Source organism: Urocampus carinirostris, chromosome 10 (genome assembly GCF_059441175.1).
Source record: "Urocampus carinirostris isolate Australia breed hairy pipefish chromosome 10, RoL_Ucar_1.0, whole genome shotgun sequence".
NCBI lineage: Eukaryota > Metazoa > Chordata > Actinopteri > Syngnathiformes > Syngnathidae > Urocampus > Urocampus carinirostris.
In genome coordinates this window covers 24,223,984-24,241,582 of record NC_142358.1, presented here as the reverse complement: position 1 = coordinate 24,241,582, position 17,599 = coordinate 24,223,984, and the positions used below count along the sequence as shown (strand labels likewise).

Sequence of the window (17,599 nt, the reverse complement as noted above, 5' to 3'; positions counted from 1 at the left end):
TGAGCTTCTTAAAGTTTTAAATATTCACTTAGCATTTCTTTTGAAGTGACCTGCAGTCTAGGGGATTAGTTGAAGCACAGCCTCACCAATCATTGTATAAATGTAAAATTAAACTATACGAAATTATTATATTCAATCAGTGTTATAGTTATATTTTTAATTTCAAATTTTGGGAATTTTCCTTTTTTAAAACTGCTAAAATTCCGCATTAAATCAAAAATTTCATCAGGGTAATTACTATGTAACATATTACTGTGCTGTGTGTCAGGAGATGAAGAGTTAGGCTTGCAATTCTCTCGCCTAATCGCAGAGGGCGATAGTGAGACTAATTTGGAGCTCACCTCGGTCCGAAACAATCAAATTAGTGATAGTATTAGCAAGCTAGCAGCAAGCCAAGCCATGACATATTTTATTCTTGTCAAATGAATTTTTTTTTTTTAAATGGAGGATTATCATCTATTGATGTTTTATTCAGAAGGAGCAGGGCATAGTTAAGGTAAAACAATAAAACATTTTTTTCCCTATCGTACAGTTTGTGCAGTAATCCCTTGCTGTATCACGGTTTACTTTTCACAGTTGTGATACTTCACGGATTTTCACCGGACATTGTGTTCTACAGCAAACAACACACAGCAAATGCTATCTTGGGGCAGTTTGCAGAGGGCTGTTCTGTGTGTGTGTGTGTGTGTGTGTGTGTGTGTGTGTGTGTGTGTGTGTGTGTGTGTGTGTGTGTGTGTGTGTGTGTGTGTGTGTGTGTGTGTGTGTGTGTGTGTGTGTGTGTGTGTGTGTGGGTGGGTGTGGGTGTGGGTGGGCGTGACTAATGTATGCTGTCATTTTAACAGCATGGCTGGCACACAAGTCAATGGCTGAGTCCCATTCTTCGCACTTTCACTCGCTATGTGCCCTAGTCACTCGGTTTGCGCGTTCACGTGAAAATGGGGTGTGTCCCGATACTCTCAAGACCGAGGCAGAAGTGCCCTCAAACCATGTCGTAACCACTTCAAGACCGAGGGGGCTCTCGACCTCACTTGGCGGCGAAGTGACTACCCAGAAGGCTTTACGAATTCTCAATATCAACAAACATGCCCGAAAAGGAACCGCACAAATGTAAGTAGTTTTCCACAACCACGCATGTATTTGCAACAAAATGTATTGAGATATCTTAGTTAGACGTAAATGCAATAGAAAATCGTATTTTTGCGTTAAAACACGAACATTGCAAAATCGCTACTTTACGAAGTGCACTAATCTACCAAGGGAGCTGGCAAAAAAAAATCTTCACGCTACAAACTGTAAAGTAGGATAACTGCAGAAAATCACGGTTCAGCCCATCCCTGTTTTTATCTTAAACGAGTCGTGCTTTTACATTTACATGGCCAGTCGCTAAAGGAGCATAGTCAGAATACCGTTCTGGACATAGCGCTTGTTTACTGCACACAATTTCGGGTGTCGTGTTTTATTTACAATATGATTCTTTCATGTGAGATCAGAATGCATTAGTTTTCATCATGCATTATGAGTAATGTCTCCGAATTTCTCGTGGAAATACAGTTGAAACAAACTACTATCACATAGTCCACTGCCTTCTCTGTAAACACATATTAAGTAAACTAATTACCTTCTCAAAATGTTGTCCAAATGTGGAGACAATTCTAAAGCATATGTGATGCTGGCCAATAGAAGGTTCATACAGCCATAAGAATAACATGTCATTTTTTTGTATCTATTCACTATCAAATAATTATCCAGAACACATCCTATAACTTCCTGTCTCATATCAACTTGTTGAGCATCCTATACACAGTTGTTTTTGTACAATACATAATAATAATAATAATAATAATAATAATAATACATCAGCATTAAGTAATTCTTGTTTTTTCCACCCAACCTAAAGGCCACTGTAGAACGTCCCGTGGAAGAGCTGGTCACCATCACAGCTACCACGCCATCCACACCACCGGGCACGTCGTTGGCACCTTCTAATCCGGCGCCAAACCCCAAATCACCCAGAAAAAAAAAGGAAGCACGATACACTCCTTGACTTTTTGAAAGCGGAGTCTGCCGAAACGAGGAAAAGGCTCGAAGAAACTGTGGCCAAAACTGAGCGGTTCCCGTCCTTTTTGGGAAGCTCGTGGACAAATTTCCAGAACAGTGACATCTCTGCAATGTTTCCCTTTGTTTTATAAAAGGAATTTTTTTTATTATTATTAAGAACTCAATGAAGTTCCAGTTTGTGTTTCCAGCTTTATGGAAGTATTGGTATATTTTTGTTAAAATTTGTGACACATTATTTATTTACTATTATGTATTTTGGCCCAATGTGAGTTTGTTTTTCTGAAAGTAAACTATTATTTAAGCTGGAGTGATTTGTAGTTGTTTTCTGTCCAACAGTCACATAGTTCACACACAGTATCTCACATCATTATGAAATAAACCACCAAGGTGTTACTCAAAATGAAGATGTTTATTGAATAGTAATGCAGAAAAGCACATAATGCAAATGTGGGTCTGACTTCCAGAGCCTAAAATATGTCTTTTGGGCAATTTATTCCATATTAACTGTGGACAATTCTTTGTACGGTGGACCTGGGAACCCTGAAGACCCGTGACACCACACGGTAGGACAGAGCGTGGACCAGCCAGTACACGTAGATCAAGACCTCCAGCCATGGCCCTGTTCCCTCTTTAGCAGCTCCTGCAGGGCCCACATAACCTTCTTGCTCAACCTTAAGTCCTGAATGAGTTCTGACTCCACATCCAACCATGGGAACATTCCTGTCCAACCTGTCCACGCTTATGGGACAGCCACTCTGGAACACAATAGATAACAAATCAATTTAGACATAAATGTGGGCATAGAAAAGAAAAAGACCGCTTTAACTGTGATGTAAGCATCATGAAAAAATGTTGAAATTACCTTTTTATATTCAATGACAACTCTTTTGAATTAAATTCCTTATGAACTAAGGTTTTTGGGTCGTACAGGGAAGTTTGGTGACGATATTATGTCAGCTAAAGGGTCAGGTGGACTGTTCTTGTGTTTGTTTACGTTTCGTCGTGTCACAGATTCAAGACCCCTACAATATGTCATAAAATGGCATTAAGATACTAATAAGTAGATTGCCATTTATGTCTACACAAACTAGGGTATTATGTGAACGTGCATTGTATGTTAACTTTTACTGTATTTGACCGAACGGGTCATTTTTTTTAATGAGTGTACGTACCTTGTAAAGATGAATCAGCACTACATAGCGCCGAAGCTGTCTTCAGTATAGCACATTTCTCCTCCGTTGATTGGAGACACGGAAAAGATGAAGAGCTTTCAGGCAATCGGTAATAACACAGCAGTAGCGGGCATTTTTAACGTTGCACGAACTCTCCAACTGACACACTACAGGTTGAGACTCGAGTTGTTTACATGTGACGTAGACCAATACGTCACTGAGGTCTACAGCCAATTATTATTACCGCCATCTCCTGGACAGGGGTGGAACCTTGCAAGTCTTGTCCAAACCATCTCCACTATGCACTCCACTCGCGGAGGGCACTCCTCTATCGAGGGACCTCACTGGAGGGTCCTCAGGGCCGAGTGAGAGAAATGGGATTGGGCCAATGAGTCCCCCCAAAACAAACTGCAAAGCACGGTGACAGCTAGTATTTTAGCGGCTTGTTACATTGAAAAGAAATTCATCACCTAAATCAGACCCTGAGGAAAGTCAGAAAAGCTCGTTATCGTTAAGAGATTGTCATCGGGTCTTGGAAGAGACATAAAGCAAAAGCAGGGCTGCAGGTCCGGCTGACTGCAGTGGCTACGTAACAAATCTCACAAATTGCGGAACTTGTATCTCACTATCGCCAGATCCATTATCTATGAAACAGATGACCCAGAGCTACAACTCGTGGGAAACTACAACATTTGTGACAGTTGTATTTCAATCATCACAGAGACATGGCTCAATCCAAGGATCCCTGATGCTAGCGTGCAACCAGCCAGTTGCTTTCTACAGTTTCTTACAGTGAAAAGAGAAGCCCTCCAATTTTGTTGTACGATTGCATAACACCATTAAAGACCTTTCTTTCAACTGCAATAAGGTGTTCTGTGTTCTGTTTTTATTTGTAGATCTATACTTGTCGTATATTTTATATGGTATCTAGCAACAAAAACAGAATGCTTAAACTTCACAGGTTTTGACTATTTGTGAAACACAACCCCCGCGAAAAACATGGGATTACTGTATATTGCTTTTTTTACTGCCAATCAAATGAGGAATTCGATTAGTTTTATTGTTTGTAAATCTGACTGTGCCTCACCAGAAACAAACCTCACCACATGACACATCAGCAATTTGTGATGAAAGCATCAAAACCTTAACACTATTTCATGAAGCAGCCCACGATCTGTCAAGTTCCACTTCCTATTCCATTTCCATTACTGTAGATCGATATATGTTGGGTGAGGAGACACAATTGTACATGGACCAGAAGCAGCCCACAAGAGACTTGGAAATTGTGGACGCTATCCTACAGAGATATCATGAGTGGTGTGTTGAAAAGCGGTTTGCTGGCAAAAGCTTTTCCTCAGTGGGAATGGCGTCCCACAGGGTTGTCACGTGGGTGTCAATTTACACGTGAACTGCAGCCAGTAATGGCAGAAATAAATCACAGGGGACAGGTGAATACACAAGAGCTCACACTCTCCCACAGAAAGCTATTTAAGCATTAGTAAAAGACATTAAAACCTGTTGTTTTACACAGTGGGGCCCAAGTTGTACACTCTTGATCAGAAAATGGTCTCCTTATGTTTCTCCTTATGGCTCATCATCTCCTTGTGTAAACTTGGCACCCTCGGCCTTAGAGCAAACTATGGCCCGTGGGCCACATGAGGCTTGTCAGGCTTTTTAATACGGCCCACCGAATGAAAATAGTAAAACTATCATGACAATGTACATAATAGTAAATGATTTTTGCCCCCATTGTCTCATTGTGTGTCAACTACAAAATATTAACACAGAAATATAACAAAAGAATAACTAAAATACTACAAAACTAAAAATAGAATTTAAAAAAAAACAGGGCCATATTAAATTACTTTGCTTCAATTCTCAAAAGAATAAAGAAACAAGACAGAAATACTACAAAAATACGACTACAGCCATACAATAATACAAAATCACTACTACGGAAATACTACTACATTAGTAGTACAAAAATCCTACCGCAGAAATACTACTACAAAAATACAAAATAATACAACTACAGTAATACTACGAGAGGTAGGGTTAAAATAAGCATAGTCAATCACTAAAACCAGACTGATCATGTCTTTCTCATGCCAGTCAAATTTCCCAGAAAATCACAATGACCCATCACTGGTGAGCTATTTTCAGAAGCAGTCCGCGGGCTTCTCTGGCGCTCCTATGGGGCTGCCTGCTGGAGACCCCTGCACCACACTGTACAGTGACATTTAGTGGTCAAATAATACATACTGTCCTTTTAACGTGTTTGTAGGGGGAAATAACAAAAGATAACATTTGAAAAGGCAATTACATACTATTTTTTTAAACATTTTTCTAGGAAAATACGAAAATTCATATTTTGAATCAGCAACATTTTCTCCTAGTCGTACGATTTTGCAGTGTAAATAGAAATTTATTTCTGATACATTACCATTAATTTTCAGCGCTCTGCTGGCTAAAAATGAATCTTCTAGGCCAGGGGTGTCAAATTCGATTGCACAGAGGGCCAAAACTCAAACAACATTTATTAAATACACTAAAACTTGATCCCCACGACCCTGCTGGGGATAAGCGGTGCAGATAATGGATGTTCAATATGGGAGTAAAGACTAAAACTTGATTAAAAAAAAATCATAATAATATCATATGAATAACAAACTAAGAGCAATAATTTTTCCAGAGCACGCAAACTGAAAACACTTTGCTGTCTATAAAAATATATTCTGTAAAACCTAAAAAAAATCAAACTAAAGTGAAAAATAATGGAAATATAAATGCAATTTGTGCTTTACACCAAAAATATGTGTTTTTCACATAAATATGATTTCAAAACAAAGAGGATAGTTATTCCAGAATAAACAAACTTAAACATTAAAAAAACTTTTCTCTCCATTGAATGTCTCCTGTCAAAACTATACAAATTCAAAATGTGGTAAAAAAATGGAAGTATGAATAAAATTTGTTCTTATCACTTTGGGATTTTGTGTATCCTTCTTTAATGCCTCAAACATTTCTGTATCTTCTGCTCTGCGTTCAGTTTTTTCAGCCTCTGATGTTTTGTCTTGTAGTGCCGTTTTTCATTACATTTCTAAATTACGGCCACGATAGCTACACAAAGAAGACACCTGAGTTTACCGGCAATGTCATTTAACATGTTTTCAGGCCTCTACTCAGTTCTGAAGCGCTCTGTTTTTCGAATCAACTTTTTGCTCGGCCTGTGTGAGGGTTTAGCATCCGCTGATCCACAACAACAGAAAAGTCACCCTGTTTTTCTCCATTTAGCCTTCCATTACATCGTGATAGATAAAAGTTCGTCCCTGGGCGTTACGTTTTCGCCTCCTGACACTAAAGACTCACCATTATTGCACTTGTCTGACTTTTTTTTCAACTGGCGGACATGTTGTTTGTCAGTTGATCGTTTTAAAAGTGGCTGCGCTCGTCAGGCTACAGCTACTTTGCACTAATACGATCCCAAAACTGTTTGTAAACACCCAATGTAAATATCTTCTGCCTCTACAAGCCCACACTTTCTTTTGTAAATATTGTGTCAATTATCTTTTATCTTTTATTTTTTTACTCACAGTAAAATGTGAACTGGAGTGCCACGTCCAATTTCGTTGTCACATTATGTTCAGCCCATTTTGTAACAATGGTAATAAAGGTATATTCTATTCGATTCTATTCTAGCTAACTTGATTGATGCAGGAACATTTCCAGGGAGGTCTAGTAGCAGCAGCAGAAGCGCTGCATTGTGGGATTTGTAGTTTAAGAGTTATCAGCGCTTCATAGAACCAGGCCATTATAGTAGATGTATACAAAATGATTTCACTGGGCGGATATAATTGTACGTCGGGCCTGATGAGGCCCACGGGCTGTGAGTTTGACACTTATGTTCTAGGCTCACTCGAAGGTTTTTTATAATAATAGAAAAACAAAACAATAGCGTTTTCATGACGTCAGTCTTTGCTATTTAAAGTTCCACTCTTCACGGCAACCTAGCAGATGTCTGGGCAACAAAAATAAACGGCAGGAGATTACGTGAGGATTTTTGCCTCTGGATGTTCCGGGCTCCCCGCTGAGGTCACGACACTCAGCAGCATCTCGTGACGAGACAGTCCTTTTGGCTTCTTCCCAACGCCCTGCAGACAGCCGCCATGTGTCTGTGTGCTCGTCTGCACAAACAACTTCCTTGGTTCCTTTTTCACCTTGCCTGTTTCTTCATCAGCTGTTTTCTAACTCGGTTAGACCGCGCAAACTTTATCTCGACTTTGTTTGATTTTCTGTCAACTTCTGGACCTACAGGGCCTCTGCAAGAGCCATTTGACAAACTTTTTGTCGTTCGAAAATCTCGAAGCACATCGATCAGAAATAAGTAGTTTCATGGGGGCTTTTTCTGATGTTTTTTAGAACTTCAATTATACTATTACCTATATTTACAGTTTAAAGGTTTTCTTATCATTTGTGGTCCCCGTGTCTAAAGACGTAATATATGTTAGTAATTGTGATTAATGTTTTTTAAATTGGACTATATGTTTTACCTGTTTTTTAATCATTACATTATTTTTTGTATCTGGTTAATCTAGAAATATAAATTAATTGGGAAAAATACATAAAAAGAATATGTAAAAAGAGCAAAATGAGCTGTGTAGCAATTATTTTACCACCTTCTAAACTTTAATAATAATAATAATAATAATAATAATCATAATAATAATAATAATAATAATTCAAGTCAGCCAAATTATGAGCACAATTTTTACTTTATTAGGATTACTCGATTTTCATTTTTTATTTTTGTTATCTTTTCATTCTATATTTTATTTTTTTGCAGTGCAATAATAAACTGCTTCACTATACAAAATGAGTTATAGAATATGATGGTCCACCGTTCATGGATCCCTTCACCACCTGGGTCAAAAAGGCAGGACTTCCTGTGGTGTATCTTGGGCAAGTAGTCTGGCGGCGCTCATCCCTGTCCAGAACGATATTTTTTGGGATAGTGGTTTGCTTACCCAAATGAAACCGATAGTGCTGGTTTCCATAGTTATCAGATCATAAATCACTAGGGGAAAACTATTTTGTCACTATACGTATTACATCACTTGTGGCCTTCATATTCTTTTATATACTTGATTTTACCTGCCATTAGTTTCCTTATAACAATAATTTAAGCTTAACAAAAACAACAAAAAATGATAATAAACGCATATATTTCTGTTATGGGATATAAGAGTTATTTTTAGTAAAATGCGGAAAAAAACATCCCAAATCAGCAAATATTTATCATAACTATTATACATATTATCCATCTCATTTTGACAAAAATAATGATTGAATCATAAAATCATAAAAATGATCTCAAATAATTACTTTATAATATCAACAATAATTTTCTGATTTGAATGACCTGTGCTCTCTGCATATTTTGCTAATCTTAACTATTATTTAAATATGCTACACTGTTGTAGCTCAGATAGTTAGTGTCACAGTTGCCATAGCGCCCAATTAGCCCCGCCCGTGTGGCGCCAGCAGCTGCTCGTTGACAGATTGGATTTCCTTCTATTTAAGCTCAGTGCTCTCACTCACCAGTCAACCATCAATGAACCTCTGCCCCGCAAGATGTGGGTTTTGACTCTGTCCGGTTTCCTGCCTGTGTTTCCTGTCCGGTTTCGTTCCTGTCTGTTTTTGTCGTGTTTATTATTATCTCCAGTTTTCATTCCCGTCTAGTTTGTCCTGTTTGATTTTGAAATCCTGTTTTGATATCAATTCTGTCTGTCCCGTCCTGTCCGGTATCGACCCTATCTGTCCGATATATAAATGAAATGAAATGAAATGAAATGAAATGATATCTGCTTGGGCAATTGATATCGATCTCGTCGGCCTCTGGCTTCCTGTCATTCCACGCCAGACTGCTGCCTAACGTGCATGACTCCCCATTTCCCGTAAAACAAAAGGGTTGTGTGAGAAACGTCACGCATTTGGGTCCTGATCCTGTCCCGGTTCATGACATGTTAGTATAAAAATATGTATATAAAATAGCGATCTATTGGTATGGTTGAATTTTAGTTACTTAGCTGATCACTGGAAGAAAAACAGCGATACGCACTGAACATCGGCATGCTTTTTTGCAAAGATGAAATTCGGAAAATTTCCTTCAGTATTCTGGTTGAAAAACAATGCCCTACGTCTTGTTTACCTCATAAAATGCCTTGCGTGTATTCATTCAATAAACCAATCTTTGCGCTAAACTCAATGAGTCAGTACGCTTTAGGTAGACGCTAATTCAAACTGCTAATTCATACACGCTAATAATGAACGCATGCCGCACCAGAATTTCCATTTTTCAAACATGTCCCAAGAAAACCCCCAAGTCAGGAATACCCAAAGTCCCTGACTAGTTGTAAAACGATGTTTTATAGTACTGAGCTTATGTGCCTGAGAGGCTCAAGCTCTCATAAATAATTTCCCTTGATGAGGCCAACAAGCTTGCTTTTTTTTAAAGTAAAGTACAAGACATCGCAGCGTGTAGACGAATACATAAATCATAGCCTCCATGACCTTACTCAAGTGACTTGTTTTTATTTATATTTAGGAATGACATAATCATGACTGGGAGAGGGGGACGACCAAGAGTGTCCATGTAGGGAGTCTGAAAATAGGAGAACGTGAATGAACGGAAAGGCGAGATGTCCTCGCGCTGCCCGGCTAACGGCCATAGCAAAAGCCTCTGCGTGGGCTAATAGTGTCTCTCCTGTTTGCCTAAATCTTCCATCATGTCACTCAAGGGGATTAAAGAAGCTAAAATCCCCTCACCCCCACCACCAAGCCACTGCCAGCAGCCCCTCTGGACCAGCAATCACTTAAGGGAAAGAAGGACTCGATTCCTGCTACGGACAGCAACAAGTACACGCGATGTTATGAGAATGGGAAAGAAAATGCGTGAAGTGATTTGTTTTTGATGTAGAGGCGTCTGTATTTTCAAAATTGAAAACCAGGACATGACAAATCTGCTCGCCAGCTAATAATATTTAGCTAACTGATATCATCATACCTGTCAATCAGTGTTGGGAGTAACAGTTTACAGAGCATTGTAATGAGGGCCATAACGCAAAAATGCAATTTTGGAAAAATTGTCCCTAAGTACCAAAACGTAAAAATACGTAAAGGCTTTGGCTCTTCTTATCAGGAGGGAACAGGCCTCTGGGAATGATTTCAATAGGATAAATCAACCAATAAATGGCAGGAATGACTTTGATCAGGTCTTTGTCCACACATCGAGGAGCCTCTACTCCTCTATCCAGCAATTGACCAAAATCGTTTGATCACGTCACAGGAAACATCGGGCGCTCAAAGGTTCTGGTAAAGCTCATGCATCGTTTATGCAGGCAAAGTGCCCTTGTGTTGATGGAAAGCATTGATTAGATATTGGAGGTACCACAAATGCCCCCAAAAAACATGAAAGTAAAAGTTTTGCTTGAAATGCAAAAGCTGTTTTCTTGGAATCGAGTATTTTCAAGAAAATTAGAAATGTTCAACTGTTGTTTTGTAAATATTGGTAAAAGCTAGAAACCTTTTTTTCCCCAATGAAAGATGAGGGTTAATGCTCTCTTTTTATATGTCCTATTCCTATATAGCTCCATAACAAAACCTTCTGTATGCCTTTAAAAATGAGAAAAAAAGGCAAAAATTATCTTCCCGTTTGAAAGAAACGTCAATTAAAAAAAAATTGTAACTCAAATGTTGTTACAGAATGGTGCGTTACTCCAGTACTTAGCAAAAACAGTTAGTGAATGAGTTAATAACACAATTGTAACGCAAACGATGTTACAACAATGAGTTTCCTCCCTTAGAGATAGGGTGAGAAGCTCGCTGCTTTTCCGCATTGAGAAGAGCCAGTTGAGATGGCTCGGGCATCTGATAAGGATGCCTCCTGGACACCTCCCGAGGGAGGTGTTCCGGGCATGTCCCACCGGCAGCAGGCCCCGGGGATGACCTAGATCAGGGGTCGGGAACCTATGGCTCGCGAGCCATATATGGCTCTTTCTATGAGTACCTATGGCTCAGAGACCAATTTGATTGCATGCAAAATTTCTCCATCTTGTTCAAAACCGGGTACGTCTATGCTATTCAGGTACACGTAAAGCCAAACCAAAGCTAAATGCAAAGGAAACACTTCGCAGTATATATAGGGCACGTTTTTCACTACAATTTACAGTCAAGGTGTCACACAAAAAAAGGGGGAAAAAAAACTCGTTTTGGCTGTACAACGCTAAAGAATCCTTTATTTAAAAGTTCACTATATAATCTGTGTTCAGTGTTCAGATACTTTATGATGAATCCACAGAACTGTAAATACGCCAAAACACCGGAAGACAACTTAGTCATTTGATTGAGTGAGTGGGAGGGATGGGTGGAGCTATGCAAAAAGTACAAGCATTCCCTCCCATCTCTCGCCAAAGGTAAGCACATAAGGCTCCCTATTCTCAGAATGTTGTGACGTTTTCACAAAATAAATGCTTGCATCTGGTTTTGAAACCAATATGTATGAAAAAAAGGGTCAAAAGGAGTTTAACCGATCTTGAGTAATTGCAAGAAAGAGACAAGTTTAAAGTGGTCTGTTTGTTGAATTTGGGACAGGGGCTCTGGCATTATTCTCTTTTCATAATTTTTATCAAATCATCAAAAATAAATGTGCTGAAGACTAAGCTTTTGTCTGGGGCGCGGGTTTAGCAATTTAGTAAATTTGTCTCATAATATATGGTGTGGCTCTTTCCCAAAATAAAATTAATATTTTTTGCTTTTATGGCTCTTTGAGTCAAAAAGGTTCCCGACCCCTGACCTAGATCATGCTGGAGAGACTATGTTTCTGGGCTGGCTTGGGACACCTAACGGTGAGCTGGATGAAGTGGTTGGGGATAGGGAGGTCTGGGCTACCCCTGCTGAGGCTGCTGCCCCACCCCGGATAAGCGAAAGGAATTGGATGGATGGAAGTTGTTACAACATGGTGCGTTACGCCGCTTCATATCAAAAACAGTTCATGAATTTCAAAGCCATCTAATTGTTACCTGTTCATCTCTTGCTTTGGACGGAATAAGGAACACTTACTCCGCCAGTATCACATTGCTAACCATGTTGTCTAAATGAAGTTGGCATATTTATGTGGCCGTAAAACGTACAACTCAATACAGTTACAGTGGCACCGTTTCAGGCTAAATTATTTATCCCTACTGATATTCTCCCTACCATATATACTCACATCAAAGCTGTATTTACACCTATAAATAAAACACTGAATTCCAGGGGTCAGTCTAAATGCACAAGTTTGGTTGTGTGTCAACAGTAGTAAAAGGTAGGCAGCGCGTGGGGAGTGGGACATGGATTAAACAGGAACGACAAACCAACTCAATCAATGGGGCAAATGTAAGCACAGAATTTACTGTAAAGTGCTGTGAATAATGGTCTTTTTATTTGTAAAATTAATTTTGCACGACACCATGCCTGGGGAAAAACCCACCTTGGACAGTACTCATGTTCGAGCGGTTTGAAGCCCGGGGACAAAATGGATATGGAGTTTCTCGGCTAAGCGTTCAATTGCAAGGTCTCGAAATTCTCATCTCATCTCATTAGCCAAACCGCTTATCCTCAGTAGGGTCACGGGGGTGCTGGAGCCCATCCCAGCAATCATCGGGCAGTGGGCAGGGGACACCCTGAACTGGTTGCCAGCCAATCGCAGGGCACACGGGGACAGACAGCTCACTCGCCAATTTGGACCGGCCAATTCACCTGAAATGCATGTTTTTGGAATGTGGGAGGAAACCGGAGTGCCTGGAGGAAACCCACGCAAGCACGGGGAGAACATACAAACTCCGCACAGGAAGTCTGGAGCTGGATTTGAACCCACGCAGGAGGTTCCCAAGACATGAACTGTGCCGCACATGCGCTAACCACCGCGCCGCCGTGCTGCCCGGTCTCGAAATTGATTCTTTAAATATACGGCTACTTATAATAAGCAAGACTGAATTTACTTAAGTGAATGGCACTAATTATTAAAGGGAACAATTGATGTTGGGGAAAAAACATTTGAAAAATAGTTTTGCATGTATCTCCATTCATTCCAATGACTAAAGTTATTATTATTTATTTTTTTCTACCGGAACAATTTAAGGAGCTGCTAAATCGAAAAGAAAGATACCGTTCATTCAGTGCCCTTAACGGCTACGGACGTCAAAATTCTATTTCAACTCAGCTGGCTATGTAATTAGGTTACAGTTAATAGTTACCTATTTGCTGACACCCAAAAGTAGTGCGTTACTCTGTAAGTAACTATTTAGTTACAAATTACCGTATATATTCATAAAAAAGCCGACCCCCAAAAAAGTCCTTTAAAATAGCCACATAATAAAATGATTTAAAGAAAACGTGAACACCAACCTGTGGAAGCAATAAAGCCTTCATATTTCTCAGCTTGTCCAATATTGAGACCTTGAACATTTAGCCGAGACTGCATACCCACTTTTTCTTTTGTTTTCAAACCATTGCAAAATTTCCTTATCCATGTCAGGGTACTGTCTGAGACATTTTCATTTTTCCTTCAGGTATGAAGGAATCGTAAAAATCATTTTACAAATAAAAAGACTAAATTCCAGCCATTTTTTAGCGTAAATTCTGTACCTATGCCTCATTGTTTTGTTGTTCCTGTCATGTTCCTCCCGACGTGCTGTCTACCATTTGCTACTGGTGACAGACAACTAAATATGCACTTATAAAGTGACCCCCTGCTTTCAGTATTTTATTTTATAGTTGTAAATACGAGCTTTTAGTCATCATCCTTCCGATCTCCTCTTTCTTCCACTTAGTCGCTTTACTTCCACATCCTCTCACATTTAGTGACCCTATAACTAGGGTTTGCGAAACCTTTCGGTCTCCCGCCCCCCGTTCTTTGCCTTGCTGTCTCTTAGGGAGTAGAGATAGAGAGGAGAGGATCCTCAGTCCCCTCGCTCCCTCCACTTTAGTTGCCTCTTACGACACTCAGCGGACCATGGTGGGAGAATTCTCTTACCTCTCACAAGGAGAGGACCCCTCATGTGTGTGTTTTTTTTTGCTATTTTTTCCCTTTTATTTTCTTTATTATTGTATGTGTTTGTCTTGCTGTCGGTCACCCATCTTGATGGATATGACCAAGATAGATAGATAGATAGAAATACGACCTACCTGTGAGTATATACAGTAGTGAGGATATTGAAATATCAGTAGGGCGAAATTACCCGCCCTCATATTCTCTGCTTGAGACTGAGCCACCGTAACTGTATTCAGATGTATTTTTCAGGTAAGTATTAACACGCACACCCTTTCAAGGATGTTGAAAACAGTGTTGTGTCGCTGGTGGAATGAAGAACACTTCGAGGCAAAGTTTGATTTGTTAAAGTTCTTGAAACATTGTAATTCATAGAAAGTAACGGAGTAACGCTCCATGTTGGATGTTGTGTTACAATAATAGTAATTCCGTTCCAAGAACACGTTCCTTTTTAATGCATTACCCCCAACATTGGTTATGACTGAGGTAAACTGAAGCAAATCAACAGAAAGAAAGCTACAAACAGTCCTGTTAATCTTAAAAGTGTTGCTATGCATTCGTGCAGACCCACCTCCCTATCATCGTCGAGTGCTGCTGCACGGCCGCCTCCAAGAGGCGCTCCAGAATGGTCCATTCTCCCATGGTTGCGCTTTGGAGGCATCCACCAGAGAAAGGCTGATAAGGCGGACCTCCACCAAGCTTTCAGGCAGGTGTCGGTCTTTTGGTCCGTTCTTCAAGTCCACCCAATTGCTCAGCTCTGCATAAACACAACAACTCATTCACAAAACGTCTCATTGGATATACACCGTTCGAAAGGGTTCCCTTACCTCCTGTCCGGAAAGGTCCTCACACCTGTTTGCAACCAGCTCAGCGCTAGTCCCCAGATGATTTTTAAGAAGCGGCAGCGATTAGAGCATAGGATCCATCTCGTCTGTGCTTGTCCTCCACACACCAGCCCGGGGTCAAGTCCATACTCTTGTATGAAATAAAACAGAGGTACTTCTCCCTCCTGTCCTCCTCATTTTCTTCTCCTGTCAGCAGAGCTGGAGCAAGTCCTCCGCTCGCTCCTGGTTGTGGTTCCGTAGCGTTAAAGGCAAGAACCACAACCATGCAAGAGTCCTTCGGTCGATTCCGAGCTCCTCACTTTCCTCCTCGACCACCTATGAAGAGCTTTCTCGTGCTCACCTCATCTTCTTTTCTTTCTCACTTGCACCTGGCTGTTTTTCGCTCCCACTCGCTTTCTCGCTCTCAGAGCTCGTAGGAAGCCAGACCGAGCGTGTGTCTAGAGGATTACAGAGAGGATTCATCTCTGTGCTCCTCCCCCTCCTCTCGCTCACTCCTCATCACTGTATTTATCCTCCAAGCTAGCCCCTCAACCCCAAACGTGCACACAATCACGCTCATGTATTGTATATGTATACAGTATCTCATTGAGCTCCTTCACCGAATTACACCCAAATCATTTTTTTGCTTCTGGCATGTTCTGAACACCTTGGCTCAGTGTATCACGCATCGCTTGACGGCAATCCTCGCTCACTTGCTTGCTGTTTATTCATTTCCACAGCAAGGCTTTGCAAGGATATGAGGCGGGATCAAGGGAAGTGTGTGACACATAGAAAACGTGTTGGAATGAGTGAGTAACTGACTGAATGTTTGCACTCATAAAGATTTCGGAGGAATATTTGGGAAATATGGAGGACCAATCCTGCCATATGTAGAAATACATGTATAGATAAATAGATACTTACAAATATCCATCCATCCATTATCTGCACCGCTTATCCTCAGTAGGGTCCCAGGGGGTGCTGACTTCTGGCAGTGGGCAGGGGACACCCTGAACTGGTTGCCAGCCAGTCGCAGGGCACACAGAGACACACAACTCACCTACTCATTCAAACCTAGGGACAATTTGGACTAGCCAATTAAACTTACATGCATGTTTTGGAATGTGGGAGGAAACCAAAGTGCCCAGAGGAAACCCACGCCCGCACGGGGATAACATACAAACTCCACAATGAGAGGCTGCGGTGGCTTGACTTGAACCCTGAACCTCTGCACTGTGGGGCTGTGCACCAACCACTCATCCGCCGAGCTGCCCTATTTACAAATATGTGCATTTATTTATGCATTTGTCATTTATTTTGTCATTTATTCATCACAGTGATTAGTATTTTGTTGTGTATTTTGTCATATTTTTTGTTGGGTATTTTGCCGACACAAAGTGTTATTCAAATGATGAGTTGCCGCAGCTTTGCACCCATTGGTTGATGAGTAATGAACACATTGGCTATAGGTGAATAGCTTTTCTAGTTCGACCTGTTCCCTCATTTGAGTAACATTTTGTTGACATATAATACACGACATACTACATAAGAAAATAAGTGACAAAATACCTGACAAAACGAAAAAATGCACGAGAAATACACAACAAAATGAATACCAAAATAAATACATAACAAAAATGCATAAATATATGAATACATTGCATTTATGTCATCAATTTAGGTGTTATGTGATCAATTGATGTGTTTGTTTATTTATATGGCATACACTTGTGGATATTTTTTTGATTTATACAATTATTTATACATTTTCCAGGATTGGTCCTCCATTGGAAAAGACTTTCTTAGTGTCACGACCAGAACGGAAACAGGACCCAAGTGCGTTACGTTTCTCACAAGTTTTATTAAAGGAAAGACGAAGGGATGCGCCCAGGATCCGGTGTTCGCTAGGCGCGGGAAGCAAGTCGCTCTCGTACTCGTGGTCGGGGTCAGTAACGGGTCGTAAGCCGGGACGGGAGAGCAGACGTGGTCGGGTTCAAAAACGGGTCCTAAGTCGGAACTGGAGAGCAGACGTCTGCCCCATTTTTCACAACTTGAAACACAATAACGACTCATCGCAAAAAAAAAAAAAACATTGTTCCAAAGTATCAAGGATTGATAATCAGTTTATATAACAGAACAACACTTTAAAATTAAGCTTATTATAAATATTCTTATACCATCCATTGCATGGATATGACATTGCCGTTTTCCATCTGCCATCAGTATGTATCTGTATTGACTCATCTTCTTCATTCATGCAATGTTTGCATTGCGTCGTCTGCTACAAGCCACGTGAACTCCTCTTTCCACGATGCTTTTAATGTATGTTTACGTTTTGTAGCGCCATAAATTCTTCTTTTGAATCTTTCTTCTAGGGCTGAGGTTTTGGCTTGATTTCTAACCACTTATCCATTTTTCTTGTTTTCTCTGTGCGTCTACTTTTGAAAATGATATGCAAA

General features: G+C 40.2%; 1 protein-coding gene and 1 long non-coding RNA gene across 2 annotated transcripts in view; one reads left to right on the top strand and one right to left on the bottom strand.

Moving 5' to 3' along the window:
- Nucleotides 1-15,617, bottom strand: part of gjd1b (gap junction protein delta 1b) — a 51,469-nt gene extending 35,852 nt beyond the window's left edge. The window contains exons 1-2 of the mRNA XM_088345399.1: nucleotides 15,144-15,617; nucleotides 14,888-15,073 (exon numbers count right to left, since the gene is read on the bottom strand). Coding sequence (XP_088201525.1) covers nucleotides 14,888-14,958 — 71 coding nt within the window. The 5' untranslated portion in view covers nucleotides 14,959-15,073; nucleotides 15,144-15,617. The remainder of the gene's footprint in view (nucleotides 1-14,887; nucleotides 15,074-15,143) is intronic.
- On the top strand, nucleotides 871-2,365 carry LOC148358458 (uncharacterized). Its single transcript, XR_015851531.1, has 2 exons — nucleotides 871-1,107; nucleotides 1,898-2,365. It is a non-coding gene; the product is annotated as an uncharacterized LOC148358458 (long non-coding RNA).
- Nucleotides 15,618-17,599: the final 1,982 nt, after the last annotated feature.